Source organism: Aquila chrysaetos, chromosome 2 (assembly GCF_900496995.4).
Source record: "Aquila chrysaetos chrysaetos chromosome 2, bAquChr1.4, whole genome shotgun sequence".
NCBI lineage: Eukaryota > Metazoa > Chordata > Aves > Accipitriformes > Accipitridae > Aquila > Aquila chrysaetos.
The window spans coordinates 65,609,409-65,632,589 of record NC_044005.1 but is presented as its reverse complement, the minus strand read 5'-3'; the positions used below and the strand labels follow the sequence as shown (position 1 = coordinate 65,632,589).

The following is a 23,181-nucleotide window of genomic DNA, read 5'->3' as shown; positions in this document are numbered from 1 at the left end:
GGATAGTTTGTTTAGAATAGTTAAACTGCAGATATTGTAATGGAATTGGGGTAACTGCCCTAAGCACAGATTTATTGTACTTCATGCATAGCTGGAGTTTTAAAATAGTTACTGTGTTATCAAAGAGTACAAGTAGAGTACAGATTTTTAGGTTTGTACTATGTGATTGTAAAGTCAAAACTTTATGGGTCAGAAAATACAAAGGGAAACTGACCTGATGCTAGAATACTTGCTGTTCAAAATATTGTGTGATTCCTTATTTTAAAAATACATCCATTTTTATATGCAGATCTGCTTCTGAGCACAAAATGCTATATAGCGTTCAGTCAACAACTTCTGTTCCCTCAGCAGCTCAGTATCGAGTGAGAACTTGCCTATATTTGAAGTTACTATTACAGAGATGTAATCATTTTAGGCTGGAAAATTTGCGGTGTCGAAGGAAGTTACTAAACGCCCATCCTTCTTTTATGTATGTTAATTTGTGTGTCTTAAACTTCAAAAAACAAACCGATCCATCCCATCCCCACCTATAAATTTGCATAGTCATAATTTTAAGGATTTTTTTAATGCTGTTAGCAGTTCAGGTGAACTAACAAAGGTGAATTGCTTTGGCCTCTAGAAAATTCAAGTCCTAGCACAGAAGTTGAGGACTCTGCAGGATGTCTGAAGAAGAAATTAAAACTTCTGGTCCTGCTCTAATGAGTATTGCAGGCAATGTGCACTTACTTACCCTACAGCTCTTCCATTCTGACCGTCCGGTCTGCATGGTGAGAAGAGGACCTAAAAAATATACTGTATCAAGTTTAGAGAAAAAGTCACTAGTCTTACTAGAACTTTATTTCTAGTAAGTCCCCCAGTCTCTCTGCAGTCATTTGTTTCTAGAGAACTCCTGCAGTTGGCACAGCCAGCTGTGTTAGCTGTGCTGCCCTGATGTATCTTACAGTGGCTTCCGTTCTCCTGTCTTTGCTAATAATTAGAGACCCTGTAGTGTAGCTGTCACAATAGTGAGTAATGAGTGCATTTTTCTTCAAAGTATCATTGACTTTGTAGCAGTCTTAATGCTATACTTTATTTCCAATTCGTAAAAAAACCAAACAAGAACCAGAATTTAGACTAATTTCCAAAATACTGGTTTAGTTTAACTGATCGATTAACGGGAGTAAGATGAAATTAAAATGCCAGAATGAGGATGGGTGTTACCTTGTTGTGGTCAATTACTCTGCAATTCTCACTATCTTACTCTTGAAAGGTGTTTTTCAGACTGGATCAGGAGGACTAACAGATGCCAACAGTTTTGTTGGATTTAGCCAAATCCTATGATCTATTAATTTTGCCTGTTTAACATGACCTAGACAGCTTCACAATGCTGTGGGCACATAGTCAAAGGGGCAACTGAAGCCCGCTGCTGGTTGCGTTGTGCCAGGCCTCACCAGGACTAATGATGCCTTTTGATCTAGATCATTAAGGTCAAATTGTATAGAAAATTTGAGACACACTGAAAATATTTAGCTCAATGTGTTATTAATCATGCCTAGCTGTATTGACCAAGCCACCAAACTTCAGTATACAGATGAACAAAGCAAGGAGATCTAATCAACTAAACTTAGTCATGACTTAGTCATAAGCAGCAAATGCCTCTTTTTGTAGCTACATTAAGGTTTGTTGCAAACATCTAAAACTACATTGCTACAAACAATGAACAACAGTTATATTGGGTCACACCAAGATCTGTCTAGCCCATTATTTGCTGTTCGGCAGCAACCAGTAATAAACATCTGAGGAAGAGCGTAAAACAAGACAAGTATGTAGTGACACAACCCTCAGATGATTCTCATTTACAACTCGGAGTGCTTTGATACTTCCTTCAGGCTTTGCATGTCTTGGTATATTTGGGTATTTGTAAATTTTCAACACAAACTCGCAGCAGCCACAGCAGGCTGTACTGGGTTTAACAATGCATTGTGAGAAGAGGTCTTTCCCTTTGTTGCTTCTCAACTTGCCATGTATTGTTTTCATCGGATGCTCCTGCTTCTTCTGTCAGAAGAGATGAACAGTTGTCACCTCATCAGTCTTCACACCACTCATGATTTTTCTAGACCTCTGCTGTCTTTTCTGAGCTGAAGAGTAGTGGATTTTTATTTTTTTTTAATAGGAAAGCCACTGTATACCTCTTTTTTTATTTTCATTAGTTTTTATTAGTCTTGGTAGATTTAGTGTTTATTAGTCTTGCTAGTTTCTTGCAAGGTGTTTCTCAAACTATTTGTAGCTTGTCAAAGTTGATGATCCTTTCTGTGTCTTCCTCTGTATCTTCTATGGATATAACTTGCTTTTCAAATTATGCTTTTTGAGTTAAATAAGTTGTCTGATTCAGTTCAGTTTGCTTCCTTTTAGATTTTTCCTTAAGTCTTTTTGGCACAGATCACCAGTGTTTGCTTTGACACTCCACTGTCACCTGTAACCATATAATCTGTGAAGACTTTCAGCTACCTCTCCTTTAATGAGATACCTCATTTTTATGCATTTCTCTCCTTTGAAATTAAGCACAGTAAAGGTGATTTTTTTCTGTCTGGTTGGTAGCAAAGCTGTTGAATTCATATTATGTTCTATTTCCTGTTGTTCCAGTTTACATCTTTCTTTTTATAACTGTCATCACTGAATCCAGTTCCTTTGACTGCATTTCATTGCCTTTCACTGTTTACACTGGAACCAGAGCTGGTAAAACTATCCTCACCTCCCCAGTAGAGAAATGACTTAAGATACTTCTATTTACCATCAAGAAGTGCCTGACAGTTTAGCTCCGAGGTTTAGGTCACATAGGTAGTTTAGGTATGAAGTAAAGTCTGCCAAGGCTCTTGAACAGCAAGACAACTTTTAATCACTCCAGCCAGAATTCTTCATTAATTGTGTGAAATCCCTAATTTCAAAACATTAGCTTTCTTAGCAGAGTATGTGGTATATGTGAGAAGACTGATGTTTACCTAAAGGACAGTTCCTGTTTAAGAACTCCACACAATGGTCAAGTTGCATTGATTTATTTCTACTCCCCAAGTCCACATTACAAATAGCACATTTTAGACTTCAAGAAACAAAGGCAAACAGCCAAATTCCACTTCATCAATCAAGTGTCTATAAAAGGTATGGATCAAATGGAAACAAAGTAGCAAAGACCAAAATGTATATATTTTCTATCTCACCAAAGTGGTTTGGGCTTGTTTACATAATGTTTTACAAAAATAACCTGAACAGAAATAAATGCTAGTAGCCTAATGGGCTACATACAAACACACTTCAGTTATATTTCACTGAATGACCAGCCAATTACAAAGACAGGTATTTGCAAAAAACAGGGGGTTTTTAAGGGGCCAGTTTTTTAAACCAAGACGCATCACAGAGCAAGGGTTTTCAAGAATTTCCCTCCAATATTTCAGACCAGTGAAATGTGTTGCTTCAGGGGAAAAAAAAAAAAAAAAAAGGGGGGGGGGGGGAAGAACAATGTTACTGCATTTTAGCATTCAATTTTTATACTTGGGCAAGTCAGCATTATCATTCAAAATGAAGTTGTACAGAACTTAATTAGAAACAAAGTTACCTAAAAATCAAGAAATTCGATTTAGGCCAATTCCTGACTTCAGTGGGATATCTGCCTGAGTAAGGAACACAGGATATGGCCTTCTGTTTGAAGGAATCTCATTTTCTCCAGCACATAGTTAACCAAGGAATCCCATTTCAGTTATTCTAAAGAGTTGCTCCTAACATCACAATTAAAATTAGCCAGTATGAAACTCACCAAAAGCTTGATCCTCTTAAATAAACTCTCTAATGAACCACACAAATTCACACCAACAGTGAAGGCAGACTAACAGTGTATATCTTTTGTACAAAAAAAAATCCACCATAAAAAACAGCAATCATATCCAGATTTGTACTTGACTGTGAAATATTCCGATTGTACTATACAGTACGTTTACTTGCAAAAAAAAAAATCATAGCATGTTGGGTTTTTTTAATTCCTAACACTTGAAACGTTTAAGAAAACTGCAGAATCACTATACATATTGCACTTCTCTGGTAAGCTGGGCTACTACACTTCGTGGCAAAAACATCCAAGTACATCTACTAAGTAAAACAGCATTTTTCTAATCCAAAAAAGGAACTGAATTTCCTTCCTGCAGCTTTCATTAAAACTGTAACAATATTCTTTGCAGGCTCTTCTAGGTTTTGTTTCTGAAGGATTGCTGCATTACTTGTTACAGAATCCATATTTATTTTCAAAAAAATCAACAAAACTCAAGGTAATGAATAGATTTAACACACAGTGCGCTACCTTCCTTCAGTCACAAACAAAATGAAGACAACACAAGTCATTAATACACTTAGGCTTCAGGTTACTGTCGCTTTAAAAATAGTTCACTTCAATGGCAAGTTACAATTTTCTCAAAGCAAACAAAACCAATAATGAACCATTTATTTTCAGTGGATAGTGTTAATCTTTTGCAGCTTGGTTTAACATTTGATTCCTTACATTGAAAAATCTTAGTACATTTGCTCCAGCGTCAGAGAAAATGATGCAGTTTTAGAGAAAAAGCTTTCAAAATGCTTGACACAAACAAGCTATTTATTCTTCAAGTTCTTTGTCAAAGATGTTACTAAAACCTTCTGTCCATTCCATGAACACAGGAAAGATCCCAGGATGTCTTGAGTCAAAGTGGTCCATAAACAAATTCTTTGGAATGTCTTAAGATTGGCTATAACTAGAGTTCTGGCTACCATTTGGACCCTGTTCTCCTTCACTGTTCGGAAGAAAAAACAAAACAAAACAACATGTCTTCAAAAAGAAGCATTATATTACATTTTTGTCTTTTTTATTTATTTAAAAAAATACGGTATTCTGAAAGTAGTAAAAACCTTTTGAAGGAAAATACTTCAACATATACACAACTAGGTTAAGATATTGTGCTAAATTTCATTAAAAATGCAAAGGTTAATCTCAGCATGCATGAATAACTTCAGTGTATTTATTTGAGTAATAATTTCAATATATACCCATGCAGCTGCCTGCTGAATCTACTTCTGAAGTCAACATTTCAAAGTTCACATTACATAAGCATGTGCACAGGAATTTGCATGTGCAGATTCCCAACAGTGGTATTTAATCACGGTAATTATACACGACATCAAGCAGGCCCAGTTCTAATGAATCTGGCTCAACCACAGAGTCTCACACCGTGGTTCCTTACATTTGCTAAGCTGTATTGATCACATTCTAATCACATTAACACTCTCCATAAAACAATAAATGTTCTGCTTCTCGCTAGCTCCTGAACAATCAGACTGGCTGTTTGTAATAGAAAAGTCTGCACTGTAAAAATATACGCTATACCTCAAATTAAACATTTACTCATTCTTAAGATAGCAGTCCAGTTTTTCCATGTGAAAGGTGTATTAAGGAAGTACAGTACCTGTTTGGAGGTGGTTTTGGTTTAGGCATTTTACTAAGAATAGTAGCCATCTCTTTCCTCTCATCAAAGTTCTTCCACTGCTCATACAGCTTCAGAATAACCCTGATTATTTCTAAAATCTGATTAGAAAGAAAAGAGATCCTAAGGTCAGACACAATAGTGATTTTATCTTTGTCATAGTCAGTTTAAGTGTGTAATTAATTAAACATGCCCCAAACTGAAATTAAGCAGCACAATTTTCATATTATAAACAGAGCTATCTCACATTTAATCTGGTCTGGCAATCAACCATTTCTATAATTAGTTTTTTGATTTAATTGTGAATGGAAGCCTGAACAGAATACTTTCCCTCCCATTCAACTGTATATACCACTTCTCCTCCCCTCCAAGCTAAATAGCTTTTTATTTATTTGCAACTACTGCCACAGTTTATAACTATGCTACTGGGAAAATACAGACACCTGGCAGCATGATTGCAGCTAGATGACCACGGATTACCAATACAGTAACCGATGATTATCAATGTTCATATACATCAGAGACACAGTGTAGGAAAAAAAGCCCCAAACCACAAAACATTGGTCTGAATTCTTTCCTTCCAAGAAATAAAGAGCCAAGGAGTATCTAAATACTTATTATATTCTTATTATCACTATATTCTTATATACATATAATAAGAATCGTTGAACTTTCATATTCCACTTCTGGAAGCATAAGCATTCTCTATCAGTTTGGACATTTCCTATCTACTGCACCTCAACTACCTTAATTTCCTATTAAATTTCTAGTGCAATATTCTATATAAAAGGTGCATAATGTTTGGTTCATAATTTGTTTCATCATTCTCTAAATTAATAAAGTAGACTTCTTTATTCTTTTTAATACATGGACCTTGATTAAGTGCTAGAACAATATATATCCTTGAAACAAAAGTCATAGTTAGCTAAGAGGTCCATGGTCTTAATGTAAAAAAAAAAAATCAAGCTTATCACTGGCATGAGAACCAAGACATGTAAACATTCAAACATGTTCAGTACCAAGCTTATGGTAACCTTATCTGTCAAATATAGGTTGGTTCTCCTCTGCTGCCAATTTATTATCACCCTGCTTTTACATGCATGACAGCACAATTCAGAAGGCTCTTGATGCAGCACAGCATCCAAACCATGCTTAAATTTGAAGACAAATCCTGGAATACAAATACAATGCCAGGATAAAGGGCAATACTGAGGGCAGAGAGGGCAATGGTACGTCTCATCCAGAATATGCTATTTAATTCCAGATGCTCATTTTAAAAAAAGATAGACTGAAAAATATGTGCAGAGTGAAACAGTGTGATAAGGAGTACGAGTACTAGTTTGGCTTGCTTGCTGGAGCTAAACAAAGGTTAAAGAAGTCAATCTAAAAAGTAAAAGGAACTAGTGAAGATGAAGCACGTTACTGGTATGAGAACAACTGCGCCTCAGAACCTGATAAATTTATGAAGGGGATCATTTGACACAGAACTTGCAACAGCAGGGAACTCAACTGAATGATCTTGGCATCCCCCTGTTTAACACTGACTGAAGTCATGGTCCTGGTCATCCTGAAAGTGCTAAGAATGTTTTACACTCTGCTATATTATGTACACTTATAGAGAGAAAATGAGAACAGAAAATCACATGCGCTAGAATAAAAGTCAAACTCATGATGGCAATCTTGAATGACAAAAAACACTGGGAATTCTTTTTCTGGCAAAAAATGCAAAGTATATTGGTTTTACGTATCCATCTGAAAAACAGCAACACCAGCAACACTTTGCTGGTTGTGCAATGGTTCTGTCTTGACTTTCAGAGCAGGGTGATGACTGAATGACCTGACATTGTCTTCCTCCCTGAGAGATCTACCTAATTTCAACAGCACCTAACATATGACCACTGAATGAAGTTCAAATCAGTACTGCAGACATGTAAGACGGTAGTTTTATAACCATGACTACTATTTCTGGTCAGTCCATAACAGGTGGCAGGAATTAAAAACACAGTACCTTTTCCATATCAACAGATAGCTCAGCAAACCATTGCCTTGCATCCTTCTGCTGGACAACACAGGCCACATGTAGGCAAGCTGCAAAGATCAGGTGACACGCATATTGAACAAAGAGCCACTCTTGATACAGTTAGAAACATTCTATTTTTTATAAACACTGTACAGGTCAACAGAAAAAACTCGGGATTAATTACCTGATTTTTCTCCAAGACTTTTTAAGTTGCAAAGCTACACTGTCAGTACTGTATGAAATGCAAACTGAAGCACCTTATGAACGCAAGTACGGTATGAAATGCAAACTGAAGCACCTTATTCTAAGGAATGCTTGTTGATGGGACAGCACATAGAACACATCCATTTAAACATGACAAGAGACATTACTTGTGTAACTTACCTAGAGCTATCATGAAAGGAGGGTACAGCAGACAAAGATCAGTTCTATATGTGTCATTCACTATCCTCCTGTGCAAAAAAGAACCTGTAAGTATTGTCCTATTCACCTTTAGACTATAAGACTTCAAAAACTGCTGTCAGTTTATAAATATTTTGTCAGTTTCCCAGATGGCAGAAGCAGTGAGGCTGCAGGGCAAAACAGCGAGGGAAGAGATCTCGCCCCTTGTAAAAATCTCTTAAAGCCTTTCATTTTCTTTCTTGTAGTCACTGCAGAAGTTTATTTGGAAACACTATTATAATACCATAAAAGTCCTTCTGCAGACGGTGTTGACGTATACCATAAAATATTTATCCCTGTTTCACAAATAAATAGGGGCAAGCATAAAAGTAGTATTTTTACTGCCTTTCTATATTTGTGAAACAGTTCAAGAATAAGAGTTCTGCTAACACAGCTAGAAAACCCTACATACTTCTTCTACCTCCTATGACAAGATACAACAGAAAGCAGAAGTTGGTAGAAAAAGATTACCTCTACTCATAGTCACCATTCAGTAGTGTAAAAAACTGTGCTATTAGAGCTAGTCTAAAAATAAAAATTAGACCACTGCAAAGTCAAATCATTACAGGGTTAAAGACAGAATAAGCTAAGTCAGGGACATGTACCTGCACTGGTTAACTAGGGCACCCTTTGTATTCAAATATGGCTAAGCCTGCTTTTGCTTAACCACCTTTGAAGCATAACCGTTAAACACTTGCTTTCTTGCTGAAAGGAGGCACTATTGTTACTCATTGTCTTCATTACCATGCAAGAGGTAGCAGCATGTCTTCTTGGCCCATATCTTGCACATATTGTAGCAAAGGTCTATAAGGATGATACACTATCAAACAGCAGTCCTAGGAAAAATGTCAACAGGATAGAAGTTAAATTACAATGCAGAATGTGTTGTCAGTTCACATTAAAAACATTTGGTTTACAAGTCAATTACTGATTTTTTTTTTTTTTTAACGTAGCATTCTGACACCTAACCCTGCTCTAATGAGGGCAGTGCTCTCTCTAGAATACCATTACATAGCATGGTTGCCAGTCTGTCAATGTCATTCCCCTAAGAGACAGAGAAAGCCACATCTGCAGCACACTGAAACCTCATTTGCTTACAAACCCGTAATTCCCACTTGGAAATACAAACCACTGCCAGAAAACAGTCTGTCACTAAATACCATACATGGAAAGCATGCCAAAATAATTGACACTGGTCTGGAAAGAAAGAAAGAGAAGGAAAAAAATCCACTGCTCTCAAAACCCCTCTTTTCAGGCCCAGGTTGGTGTAAGCAAGAAGGAATAAACCTCTCGCTGAAAGCAGTCAACTGTATGGATACTATAGGGAAAAGCTCCATTAAGTTACATGTGCTGAACACTGAAGTGAGACAGTTATTATACATACTATATATTGCATAGCATACTGGAAAAGTAAGTTAATCCCTAAAATGTAACTTCTTGTAAGTGCAGTTACTTATGATAAAACTCCTGTATACAAAACTCAAGAGTTACTGCCATGTATAGCAGAGGTATCAAGGACTAAATCTAAACAGGCTATCTAAAAAGGGGTTATAACAACTGTAGGCATGAACAAAAAACTTTGATCCGACCTCCTCTGTGTCCTGTTCCCAAAACATATTTTCTCGGTTGCTGCCTAACTCACTAGGCTCCTCCCTGGTTTCTCTCTCCTTTTCTCTGCACTTGAGCAGAACCACGCCAGTACAGCGACCTTGGTGCCTAACCCATCCAAGTCCAACCAATATGCAGAAATTAGGCACCACTTTACCTAAGCCCCCTAGGAAGCCTGGGCTGCATCCTTTCAGTTGCCCTAGAAAACACAGCAATGGGATGGCAACCTTACAAAAAGCAGGTACAGACCCTTTCTTTGGAAGTGCCTGGAAGGAAATGTCACACTGTACTCCTTTCATCCATCTCAGAAAACACAAGGCCCTGAATTCAGTTTCTTCCTCACAGGATTCAAACCCACATCTCACCTCCTAGAAGATTACTCTCATTATCAGGTTATACGCTAGCCTGAGTGGGATACTACCCACACCTTCTACTGAAGCTGGAACGTACATATATAGCTCCAGATTCTTCCAGGCAAGAAGAAGAGGGCATAGAAAGAATACAACTCTTTATGCTCCTGACTGGCCATTCATCTGGGGAAATAAGGACACCGACATCCTAGTCTCTGCATCAGGACTTATATACAGTTACCTTTCTACTAAAAACGAGCAGTTCTGGAAACAGAACTTATGCTTTACCCTTCCAACACCACTAACCAACTGCTCTAACCACTAGGATGCAAAGCCATACACACTCCTGCTGTCGTCACCGATCCCACAATCTGCCCTCTTTCTGTTGAGAAGTCCAGCTTCAACACAAGGAGGTGAGAATGCCCTCACTCAGCCTAGATGACAGCACAGTAATTAGGGCATTCTGCTGAAAACATAAATGTTAGACCTGCATGGACATCATTCTAAAATTGGAGTGGGGAAAAAAAAAAAACAACCAAGACAGCATAATGCATATTTCATAGCACAAAACTCAAAATATTCTTCATCAGTAAAAAGTAAACTGAGGCAACAGTAGTAAAAAAAAAAAACCTACCATTAATTCTAAGAGATAGAATTCACATTCTAGTATCTGCAAAGAAGTAAAATCACAGTTAAACAGCAGCATGTTTCAGACAGCAGAAAGAATTAACTGGCATCCAGTTTAAAATCATCACTGGAATTCTCAACACATTTCCAACAGTCCTAAACACATTTCACCTGAAACTACAAAACCAAACAAAAAAAAAATCAAACTATTATTAGCCATTGCCTTACCACCATCATAACTTAACTCCAGTCATAACAACAATGCATTTAAACATTTTGGATCAAGTTTACTATGAAAGACTACTTCATTGACAGTACTTGTCTGATTTGTTTCAATACCTGGCAGCAGCAAATTGTTCCCAGTGTATAAACACTTAACAGCAATAGAGAAGTCCTTTTGTAGAATTAGAGCCTCTTCATCAGACCACTAACATGCCAAATGACCTTTTAAAGTATTTTCAGATTTAATTTAATATGAATTATTCTGTTCAATTGTAGCAATTAAATCAGCTCTCATTTTCCATAGAGATAGTAATGTATTAGTGATATCAAGCAAAAGATTGGACTGCTTTGGCTATAGGAAAGCAGTACTCTGAAATATGTTTCCATTTGCCTTTATCTGTAAAATAGCAGAGCACTTTTACTGCAAGGTCTTAGATATTTTATATTCTGATATATCATTTGGCTTTCTAAATTGGGTGGAAAGCAAACCAACAAAAAAAAGTAACATTTGCCACAGTGGATCTAAAAATAATTAGATCCATTCAACTTTCAAAATACCACAGCACAGGTCAAAACTGGTTTCAAGAAAAACTACAAAATTTCTCAGTATTGTGACTGAGGATGCCTTGAAAACTACTAGTAAATCTAAATTTTAAATAATAACTAAAAATTATTTTTCAAAAGCCATTACATTTTACAGGCAAAAATAAAACCGCTTTCTGTAAGCCAACTGCTCCTGTGTGCAAGCTTGGAAGCATCCCAGGTGCAAGGGCTATTTACCTTCCCTGGAGCAATGTATTTGTAAACAAGAACATTCAAAAAAAACCTAAATCTCTTTTATCATCATACTATATAAAAATTACTATTTCAGTCACCAAGTCACATTACTTCTCTTTATAGCATTCCTGTCAACAATTTAAGGAAAGGAGATTATATAAGATTTATTACTTTTAAAAGTAACTTTCCCAATAATCTATCCAAAACTAATTATGAGCAACCTGACATATGAGTACGAAAATATTTCTTTCTTAGAATTTGAAAGACAGGATTTCCTGCTAACAATTATTTGTCTTTTAATTTATTTGATCAAGTTGTATTTCAAACAGCATACTTACATGATTCATCCTATAAGGAAACTCCTTCGGAAAGGCATACGAAAACCTAGTTTTCACTACAGTAAAGAGAAATTGGTATGTTAAAAATTATGTAATTAATATTTTTACTTCTTTACCTTTCTATTAATTCATCTGTATATAGCCCTTCAAATCCATTTGGCAGCACAACTGCTTGCAGTACAAAAGGTTTGTATTTGAAAGAGAAAAGTTAAGTTAGAAGATTTAAGATCCTGAAAGGGAAAGAGAAGTACACTTGTAACCCAGATTTGCACAGGTACTCAGCCAGACATTTGTCTGCTGCATTGGGCACTACTAAATCTTCTGCTTAACCACCAACTAGCTTATGGGCACCTAGCTTTCCACAAGTTATCATTCACAGAGCTATCTACCTACTGATGTCACTCCAAATCTGGTGATCTTTTCAGGATCTCACTTCCAACACTAAATCCAGATGGAGCTTCCATGTAGGATTTTTTACATAGGCTTGATCCTTCAACATAGAAGATTTTAAACCATGTAATGAAGTCTTAGAAAAGCAAGACTGAGGGCAGGGTGAGTGAGCTCAACCAAGAGATCTTGTATGTCCACAAGGAAAAGATTTTGGATATGCAAAAACCAGGCTCAAATTCAAAGCAAGATGTCAATTCACCACACTGCAGATCAATGTCCTAGGCACTGGATTATCGGACATTTCAAGGGTGTTTCTCTCCTTGAGACACCTAAGCATCCACTTAGGCATATGATGTGATTCCAGACACTTGCCTCCACAAGAATGTTCAAATATATCCTCAGTTTTCTAGCTTATGATGATCCCTGATTTAGATACCTAATTATCCTCATGCATTTTACAAGGAGAACAGGTACAAACACTGCACTGTTAAGAATTATGTTAAGTTGAAAAACAGAGTGATCTCATACGAGAATGCTGAGCAAAAAAAAAAAAAACAAAACCTTAAGTACACTTGAGGATGTGGATTTGAGATTTGTACAAGTGAAACACTTAAAATCTACTTAAAGTCCCTGTCCTCCAAGGAAAACAGGTAACATTTAACATCCTGTAAGCAGACAACATTCCTTATATTAATGACAGACAGTATATTATGAATTGATACTACCTTCAGAAAATCAGTACACCATTCACTTTGATGAAAAGATAGTGTCAGTCCTCTGGACTAAAGTCTTCAACATTTAGACCTATGGTGGACTTTGCTAGAAAATTTGCTGCAGGACAGTAAGACTAGGCTACTGGTTGGAAATTTTAATTATTTCAAGAAAGGTAAGAATGAATAAAACAAGTTTCTCAAGAAGCATGCAAACTGAATGGATACATAGTAAAAAAATACACCACTTTGAGGGGGAAGATAGGGAAACAAAACATTTTTCCCACAAAGCAAGCTGCAGACACAACCATATGGAGCTGCCCTTTTAGTAAGCTATCGAAACAGAGCGAAAAGCTTTTGAAGAGGTTGCCAGAAACCAATCTGAGATTATCTTTCTTACAAAGGAAGCATGTGTTACTAACTTCATGTTTCTACCTAACTAAAAGCAAACAAACCTTTTCAACCAACCACTGTTAGGCTAGTCACCCCTTGTTAGCTTTCTTTTGTCTTGCCTCAGCTTTTTTCACCTTTTGTATGAAGACCTAAAAAAAAATTGCTGTGTGCTACTGAAGCAACCCTGATAAAGGAAGACCAGGTAGAATAAAAGACATAAACACTAGGAGAAAGCCTGTTGCTTTTTGTCCCCACTTCCATGAAATGCAGAGTACTTATCAGGGCAGGCAGGGCTTCTAGGTCTGAAGGAAGAACTGTGGGGTGAATCTTCTGCAGGATTCTGAGACTTGGGATTTTCAGAAACAGCACAGCTCAGGACTAGGAGTCCAAGTAAAACCAGCTACTGCAGATTTACCAAAATCCATCTAACTTTCCTACTGAGACATCAAAACTGCCACATAGATCTGTGCTTTGAGATGCTACTGATGTAAAAATAGCAACTCTTATTGCTAAATCTAGTACTGGTCTTGGTCATGCTGGCACTGAAGATGCATTTCAGTTCCTGGTGGTGGAACTGTCATACGGCCAGCCCCATGGACTGATATACTTACTGCATGTGGAGGCTACAGATGCAGCCAGTCACCTGTCCCCTCAATGGCTAAAAGGGATTTTGAAAGCACTGACCTACATTTTGAAGAGCATAGCCAGGAATTGTCTACTGAGAGCAGCTGGACCTTCTGGGTCAAATTATAGCATTCAGTTAAAGAAGCCATCACTTTAAGACCTTGATGGATGAGATGCAAGTTACAGGAACTGGGAAATAGAAGGCAAGTGGGAAAGAGAGAATGAAGTAACTACAGTGTGATTTTATTGCATTTATTTGTGAATAATATATAGGTTATAAAATGTATTTTTAGAAATAAATACCATGTGCAAAGACTAATGGGGGGGGGATTAAAAAAAATTAGAAAGTATACAGCCTACCAAAAATTCTGAAAATAGGTACTTCCATGGAGCCATACCTTTTATAAAACAGACAAGTCCTAAGCTTCCAATTCTATCTTTGAGTAGTTCAGAATTCAATTTCCTACTCAAGACTGTTTATAAACCTTGGTAGTTTAATTTTATTACTTCAGTTTTATTTATGCTTGGCATAAGTTCCAACCAGAATCAACCAAAACTAATACAGAAAGGACCCTTCTGTTTCTGTATTTAGAAACAGAAGTTGTTTATTCTAAATGGCTTTAAGTGGCTCCTAGCAGTCAACACGCAAGCCCCCCCGCCCCGTGACTTGATAAAAAGGTACCTTTTAAAAACAAGCAAACAAAAAAACCACAAAGAAAATATCTGATGTCCCTATAGAGATAACTAACTACAGCATAAGGAAAATCACCGATACTTACATACAGAAGTAGCAGCAGAAATCAACCTTGTATTTGAAACAACACCAAATTCCTGAAGAAAAAGAATGGTAAATGAAGTGAACCACCTGAAATACCATATACTCACACTGTTATCAAATTAAAATAATGGCTTCTTACTAAACTGGGCTTCTTTACACAGTACTTCTTTTTTTCCCCCCCACCCCTTTTTCTTTCTTTTTTTTTTTTTCTTAAGGTGAACAGGGTAAACTCTTTCGTAAAGAGTTTTTTCATTGATTAGTTACTTTGTTGTTTGAGTTGTGAGGAATAGTAAACATTTATGAAAGGTACTAAAGCCACAAAAGCTCGGTTGGCTAACACTCTACATATAAACTAGACAAGAGGGCTTCAAGAAGGTATGTTGTTTTTCCTTAATCCACTTGGAGAGAAAACTGCCTTTAGAAACCTGTCATTAACTACTTCTTTTTATTATGTTTCCATGAAGTCTTAGCTCCTCTGCTGAGACAGTCAGCAATCTGAAAATTTTCTGTATACAGTGTTCCTTCAGAGAAGTGCACAGCTGAATCATTACTGCTACAGCTGCCCTCTAAAGTTGCAGAAGCTTTAGTGTAAGGAAGGCCGCACAGACTTCTAGTATTTGTTCTAAAATATAAGGTACATCTGTACATATACACTCTATGTCTGTACTTTCTTAAAGGCTTAATTAACAGACTCATAAAAAAATACTCTCTCCAATACTCTGCATCTTTCTCCTTTCCTTCATCTCTTCCAAACACTGAAAGGTATCACAGTACTTGTACAGACAACAGTATCACATGTAGACACTGGTTTAGTAGGACTGCTTCTACCATCCACTAGGCATTTGAATTCCTCCTGTAAAATTCATTAGCGCTGACATATCACAGATTGGCCAATTTGATTTTTTTTTTCCATTACGCAGACACTTCTCAAACAGCTGAAAAACTTCTTGCATTACAGAAGACTAAGAGCAGCGCCCAGCTGATGCTAACTCTTGGCCACATTCAAAGTGGACTTCTAATGGTGGAGGCATGGAGCCTTCTCACCACTATCCCTAGTGGGTCAGTTCCTTATGATAATTTCTCAAAAGACAGCATATGAGCTACAACGTACTTTTAATTCAAGTAATGAAAGTGTGGTAAACTCTGAGGATCCCTCACTATATGAAAGGGAAAAGGATAATTAGGAAAAAAATTCAAATTATGTTTTAAAGTTTGAGTAAACATAAATAAGGAAAAACACACTAGAAAGGAGACACTGCACAATTTAAGATATAGTGCATGTAAATATGTAAACACTGTATCACAGTGAAACAGCCATTTTCCAATTTTCAGAGGCCCTTCAGGGTTAGTAATTCAGACAAAATTGTGAAAGATCAAATACTAAATAACATGTTTGAAGGCCTTCTCCGTCTCCTTTTCTTAAATGCTATAGAAATCTATACAAAAAAAGAGAAGGTTTCAACCCCCAAAGCATGAAGAATGACAAAAAATTTAAAAGTCCTAAACGTTTTCTCTCTCTCATACATCACATAATTTTACATTAAAAAATTGTAATACTTCATACCTCTACTTTGGATGCCAAAAACACACACGTAGGAGCCATTAATACTGGATCTATACTTTTTAGGGAATATCTGAAATGTTATAACAAAATTATAATATGTTGTTTCATACACGTAGAACGATTAATCTATTAAGAGCACCACACTTCCTTTTGAAAAAGCAAAGCTTAAGTTAACTTTATTAGCATAAAAGCTTTACACCATCCAGAAAACAAAAGTGACACTGTTTTTAATACAGAACTGCATTTTAAAAGGGCTACCAAAATGTGCCTAGCAAATGTTTTATTCTTGTACCATCATAGTAAACAGTCCTACCTGGCATAGAATCTCTTGAAGTAGACTGTAGCAGTGGCAATAACTTGTTGTCTTAATTTAAGATGTTCACCTAAAGCCTGGATAACTTAAAAAAAAAATGAACAAAAGCTTGAGTTGAGTTTTTACAACAATTTGACACCAAATAGCAAAGGATCTCAAAACATGACTAGTGCTGGGGATTCTAAGGAGCAGCAGTACAGTCTTCTCCCTCAGTTCAGATACGTTGCTTTGGTGAGACATGTTGCTGTAAACCTACAGACCTGCAAGTGAAGTAGAAGCACTGCATCCTGAAGCTTGTGGACACCTTCAGAAAGGGAAAGGTAACTTGACTTCATTGCATACAAAGTGAGTAAGACCTTTAACAACACAAATCTCAAATGGAATACCCAAGCTTTACCCTTCTTAGAGCAAAAACAAATTCAAACACGTAAAATATAAGTCTATGGCGTTTCGGTGCCATGCAAAATGGATGGGTTTTTTTTCAAACAACTAAAGCTGCCAACACAAACAATTTGGCAGAGGCAGCAGGTGTTAAAAAAATGACATATTTAGTCTAGGGAGAGGGGGTGGGAGACCAGAGGATGCAGTCAGCTGCTCCATCACAGTGGTCCTCTGCCAGTTGGCCAAGAAACAACCCTGGTGTCATCTGTGCAGGTAGCTCTTGTTTGGCCTCCCAGGCAAAGGAAAGGTGCCAAGCAAATTAGATGCATCAAGCTGGGATTAAGAGCAGGGGTTGGATATAGAGAATGGCACAGTGAAACATAAGGTTGTTACTTGTTATTTTTCCCATACTTCTTCACAGCCATTCTTCAGAGCAAGGCTTGGCTGTGTTAAGCCTCCCTCTTCCTTTTTTCCTCCCTCACCAGAAATGTTTAAAACAATAATTTAAAATATACTTAAGTATATATTTAAAATATGTACAGCAAGATCAAGACTGCAACCACTGATGGGAAAAGCAAACAATTCTGTTCTCAGTCATTGCTAAATTCTTAGTCTCTACTTAAGCACGCAAGTCCAGATTTTTTTCCCCATGCTCTTATCCTGTATCCCTCGGGCATAGTCAGGGTATACCCTACTCTCGCTTTTAATGAGCATCACAGCATTATAAAACACGCAAATGTCAAGGACATTGCTGCCCAGAAAAGGGCTGAACGTAGGAGAAAAGGAAAAAAACATCCTGAACAGCACTGATGGTTGGCAACTTCCCCCCCCCCCAGGAAAAGGTAACAAATTTGTCACATTGATTACCCAAAGCAACATTAAGTCCCTGTCTGTGTCCTATTACTCTTTTCCTAAAGAAAAGAATGCCAAATTGAGACTAGCTTGCCAGTGACAGTAGGACAAGCAATACTGCCAGAAAGGAGGTTAAACCCGGTATGCCATGTCTGTACAAATATTAAAATATTTATCAGTGTATCTTGGGAGGCTTGAAAGGATTTCTCCCTTTGATTTGACCATGGGGCTACAAAGCTGTCCTACTACTAGGGCATCAGAAAAATTCAAATATTAAGCTAAACAGAATTCTCCAAATATGTTTCTTACTCCCATGGGATTTTCAGGAACAGTTAGGCCATCTGCTGTCAGAGAAAAACCAAGTGTGGTTTAGGGAAAAAAATGGACATGAGCCTAGAGAGACTTAATGAAATGGAAGCTTGTATATGCCGGGAAAAAGTCCAACACTTGTAATTAATTTTTTAAATATTTTAAAAGAAACTATTGGATTATTTATTCCCCTATGTTTACAAAATAAGCGGTTTCAGTGGGGGTTTTTAAATAAAAATTGTTTTAAATCTGAATATCTTGAGTAGCCTGTAACACAAACATTACAGCTTCTGCCCTAGACCAGAGAGGGAAATCCATTAATGCGCTTTTCAGCCAAAAACTCTATTAAGACTTGGTGATCCAAAGAGAGAAATCAACATCAATTTCCATTTTCAAAACTATTTTAGAAGATGATAGTTTTCCCTCTCTGCAGTATTCACATTCTGAGTAGCTGTGCGTGGCCATAGAATCAGTTGGTGATCTATTGCACTTGTATTCCAATGAGGAGGCAGCAGGAAACTGCCTCTCTCCAGGCAATTTTTTCATGGCTTTAGGGAACAACCATCTCCTGGGCAGACACATGCTGAATATGACGAGGCGTGGCCGAGACTCAATCCCTACCCAAGTAATGCAGGAGGTGGGAGAGAAGAGGGGCAGGCTCTATAAACCCAAAGCAGGGTCCCCATTCAGAGGCAGGTGATGATACAACACACGTCAAGGGCTTGACACGGCAAGCTCTGCCTGAGCTCCCACCAGTACAGAGCAGCCCCTAACTGTCCTCCCCATGAACGTGCCTCTCTTTGCTACAGAAGGGGTGAAAGCCCAGTACCACTCTCTCCCCCAAAGTAGGCTGTGCTCGTACATGCACAAGGGAGATGCTGGCAGAGCTGTTCTCCAGCTGCCGCAGGTCACACACCGTACCTTCACAGGAGGCAAGGAGTGCCAAGGGAAAGGAGCCTGAGAACCACAAACTGAAACCAGCTTGTCTACTTTGCAAATCTTTGTTCGCTCAAGAAAAATACTGAAGTGAAACACTGAAAAAAAGCATATCTCATAATTCAAATTCATTCTAGTGAAAATTAGCATAGAAAAACAGTTTTAGAAATATTAGTACTCAGTTTTCTCTTTTTGCACTGTGAAGCTATGCCACTTTGTTTTAAGCTCAAGGAATTTCAGGAATTGATCGAATAGGTGAAACATTGCTAGCTTGATTTCCTGGTGCCATCTAAGTGACAACACAGATGAATCCACAGCAATCAGATTCACAGCATACGCGATTATTATAAAAATAGCTAAGCTAAGAGAGAAGCTGGGATAAGTATCTTTCACAGATATCATTCCAGCACTGACATAAGATCTTCCAGTGGCCTTAGGAAAGTCACTTCACTTCTCTGTCTCAAGTCTGGCCAGATAGCTGAAAAAAAAGGAGCATTTTGTACTTTAAGGGACTGCTGTGAAAAAATATTTAAAGAGCTGGCTGCAAACAAATTAATACTGAGCAATATCCTCTGCTTAGGGAGATTTTTTTCAAAATGCTGAACAATTGCACAGAAAAGAGTTTAAGTGCCGGCGTAACCTGATATGCTCCAGTGTGGCCGTTCATACGGTTAAATACTTTGCAGGACCAAGTAACTCCTAGATAACTTCACAGACAAGCCCCAAACTCTTTGGGAGAACAGGGAGAGCTGCCAACAGCTCTCAGAAACTCGTAGACAATTTGAGAGCCACCCAGTGCTGGGGCATCAGTCACAAGGCAAGACACATGCTGTGGTGCAGGTTTCAGAAAACATAACTGAACACAAATAACACGTTTCCAAGCTTTGCTGTTTAATAGGACTGCACAGATCAACTAAATACTTACCACAGCCTAAGAGCCCACCAAAAGCCCAGTTTGACTATTAACGCTTGACATTGAGCTTTTAATGTGCTAGCTCAGCAGTTTCTGCTTGCTTCTCCTCCTTTTACGTTTTTGGTAACAACCTCTTGAAAATAAGAAAAAGTGCTACATTTTGTCCCATCACAGGTTAAAATGTTATATATGCAACTAATTTGCCTGTAAGTTCTCCTAAAATTGTGTTACTACAACCAACGGATGACAATGTTATTGCGATTGCAGTTCTTTGTTAAAATAGGTCGCGGAAGTATATGCAGTATCGCCACGAAAACATTACGTTCTCGCAGCAATTCGAGCTCGCATTTAGACATGGCAGGTACTGCGCAGCTTTCACGGCAGAAATAAAAATAAAACACTTTTACCATTAGTAAAAAATATCTGTAGTTTCCAATATTCTTCTTCAGTCAGAAATTTCAAGTCTTTCTGGCGTTCCTTCAATAGATCTTGTTTATCCAAAATCCATTGTAAACTAAAGGAAGGGAAAATTACTTCAGCGACTCCTGCGCGGACCACGGGCTGCAGGTCGGGGCTGGAGGGCTGGTGGCCTTTCACCACGCGCAGGCTCCCCCAGCGAAGGCTCGCTCGGGTCTTCCGAGTGCCTCGTCCGAAAAAACGCGCGCTGGCAGGGACCAAGACCGGCCTCCCCTACAGCACGCTACGCGGGCTGCGCAGCTCCGAGGCGCTGCCCGCCGCCAGCAGGGTTTACGTGCCTTGGGGAGGTCGCAGGCACCCATTTAAACCCCGAGGCGCCCAGCACGAGGTATCTTAAGGCAGCTCGGCCCCGGCTGCCCCACCGCTGGCGATAAACCGACCCCGGCCCCGGCCCCGCAGCCGCCCGCGCTCCATCGCCTGAGGCCAAGCCAGGGCGGGCGGGGACGCGGCCCCCCTCTCTCCCGGAGAGAGCCCCAACGCTTCGGCGAAGCTCACGGCGAAGCGAGGCCGGCCGGCCCGGCGGCGGCTCCGGCCGCTCTCGCACTCCAGCCCGGCTCCCGCCAGGGCTCCGCGGCGAGCAGGCCCCGCCGCCGCCGGGAGACGCAGCCCAGCGCCGCGGCGCTCCCCTCGGCCCCGGCGGGCCTCCCGACCGAGCCGCGGCCCCGCTCCCCCGGCCCCGGCCCCGCCGCCCCGGCCCGGCCCGGCAATGAATGGACAAAGCGCGGCGGCCGCCCGCGGCCCCCCTCGCCCCCCCACCCCGCGGCCGCGGCACCCACTAGTGCGAGCTCTGCCAGAAGTTCCCGGCCATGGGGAGGAGAGGAGAGGAGAGGGGAGGAGGCGCCCGGGCCCGCGACGTCCCGGCCCCGCCGCGCCAGCGCCGCCGCCCCCGCGCCGGCAGCAGGAAGGAGGCGGCCGCCGCCGCCGCCCCGCGCCCGCCGCCGGCGGGGCCCCGGCCGGCAACACGCGGCGCCGGCAACCGTTCCCCCGCGCGCGGGTTCCGCCCGCCGCCGGCGGAGCGCCGGCAGGGCCCTCGGCCGCCCGGCGGCACGGCAGGGCTGCCGCGTCCCGACAGCCCTCGCACGGCCTCGGCCGGCTCCCGCCGCGCAGCCAGCCGCGGCGGCGAGGGGCGAAGGCACCGCCGACGGGCGGCGAGCGCGGGGCGCGGGCGGCTGCTCCCGCCCTGGCGGGAGCCGTTGGGGATCCCGCCGGCCTCGCAAGGCTTCCCTGGGCGCCGCTCGCTTCGGAGAGACGCGGGGCGGCTTGGGCTGGAAGGGGCCTTCAGAGACCGTCCGGTCCAACCCCCCCGCATGGGCAGGGACGCCTCCCGCCAGACCAGGTCTCTCAAAGCCCCGTCCGGCCCGGCCTCGAACGCTGACAGGGAGGGGGCATCCACTACTGCTCTGGGCAGCCTGTGCCAGTGCCTCACCACCCTCACAGCGAAGAACTTCTTCCTCGTGTCCAGTCTGAACCTGCCCTCCTTCAGTCTAAAACCACTGCTGTCTAAATTCGGTACCGGTCTGCTCCCAGTAAGGTCCCAGTCGGCCACAGCCTAACGGTCCCAGGAAGACCACTTACTCGTCTTGCACCGTCTCCACCTCACCTCAACTTCCCTTCACCTCACCCGTTCCCAAGGGCTCGGTGCAGCTTGCTCCGTGCTGGAGTTTTCCTCACTGGAGAGAGCCTCTGGAAGTAATGTTTTTTTCCAGTTTAACAGGAAGAACCTGGGCCCAAGTCCTTTGCAGCTTTCTTTTCCCGCTCTTCCCTCTGGTGGCATACGGAACGCTCACAGCTCTCCACTTCTGCGTGGGATCTGAGACGTATTGATCCCCGTCGCGCTGGGAAGGGGGCACCGAGGCAGGAGCTGTGGGTCCCCGTACCTGCCCTGCTGCGGGGACGCTCCCGGCAGGGCCAGCATGGCAGGAGGGAGGGAGGGATGGTGCCTTCGTTTCTTCAAGCAGCAGTGTCGCTACGGGAAGTACGCCACAGTTTTGCAGCGAGATCAGTAGAAAACGATGTATTTAAAAAGTCTGATGGAGTCTAGCTGAATACTAGCCGTCACCGCGCAGGCCAGCAAGCCTGCTGGCGTTTGGCAGGGCTGGGAGTGTGCGGCCACCGACAGACGAGGCGCCCTGAGCAAGGCTGCTGGGACTGACGCTGTTACAGGCCCAGTATCCACAGTCCTGTCGCACGCTGGCTAAAACCCCGCTCCACGTTTGGAGAGGGGGCTCATTAATGCCGTTTGGCAGCAGGTAGCAGTGCCCAACAGCCCCAGGGGGCTGAGGTGGGGTCCTGGGCCGCGGGCAGGGTGGGGGGAGCCCCGGGGGTGGGCAGGGACAGTCAGGGCTGTGGGTGCCCTCGAGGCCCTGGCACGTGGAGCTGGTGTATGATGTGCCAGCACGGACGCGGTAGAAGGGACCTCTTTGTTTCATGAGATTTAATATTTCACCCAAGCATGTTTGCATTAAAGCTACTATCCAGATCGTTAGGTTTTGCACTTGACTGCCTCAGCTTTCCAGAACAGTTTCCTAATTTGCTAATTAACCAAGCATGTTAAAAAGGTGAAACTCTTGGGGTCTTGAAGGCAAGCTCTACCCGTGTTCACTGGTGCCAGAAGTTACATTCATCTCTTCCTCTCCCCCATCCTGCACATGCACCATATATAAAATTAGTGGATTGAGTAA

At 40.9% G+C, this 23,181-nt stretch overlaps 1 protein-coding gene across 3 annotated transcripts; it reads right to left on the bottom strand.

Annotated features, from left to right (window-relative positions):
• Positions 1–3,016: 3,016 nt before the first annotated feature.
• On the bottom strand, positions 3,017–21,416 carry CCNC (cyclin C). 3 transcript variants are annotated; one of them, XM_030001123.2, is made up of 12 exons: positions 21,277–21,416; positions 20,431–20,537; positions 16,633–16,717; positions 16,320–16,389; positions 14,757–14,808; positions 11,861–11,916; positions 10,531–10,566; positions 8,683–8,774; positions 7,882–7,949; positions 7,486–7,565; positions 5,460–5,578; positions 3,017–4,790 (listed from the first exon to the last, which is right to left on the bottom strand). In XM_030001123.2, exons 1-12 carry the CDS (start codon positions 21,306–21,308, stop codon positions 4,736–4,738), a joined length of 852 nt encoding a protein of 283 aa, XP_029856983.1. In that variant the 5' UTR covers positions 21,309–21,416; the 3' UTR covers positions 3,017–4,735. The 3 variants fall into 3 exon arrangements, with proteins under 3 accessions (XP_029856983.1, XP_029856990.1, XP_029856998.1); XM_030001130.2 differs by lacking the exons at positions 20,431–20,537; positions 21,277–21,416 and adding an exon at positions 20,036–20,415; XM_030001138.1 differs by lacking the exons at positions 16,633–16,717; positions 21,277–21,416.
• Between the last annotated feature and the right edge of the window lie 1,765 nt (positions 21,417–23,181).

Excerpts from the sequence above, each read along its gene's own strand:
- CCNC (XM_030001123.2), bottom strand. The coding sequence starts at position 21,308 with ATGGCCGGGAACTTCTGGCAGAGCTCGCACTA. Across the intron at positions 16,390-16,632 it reads TTCAAGAGATTCTATGCCAG|ATATTCCCTAAAAAGTATAG; the intron begins GTAGGACTGTTT and ends ATAACATTTCAG. Across the intron at positions 10,567-11,860 it reads TTCCTTATAGGATGAATCAT|ATACTAGAATGTGAATTCTA; the intron begins GTAAGTATGCTG and ends ACTTCTTTGCAG.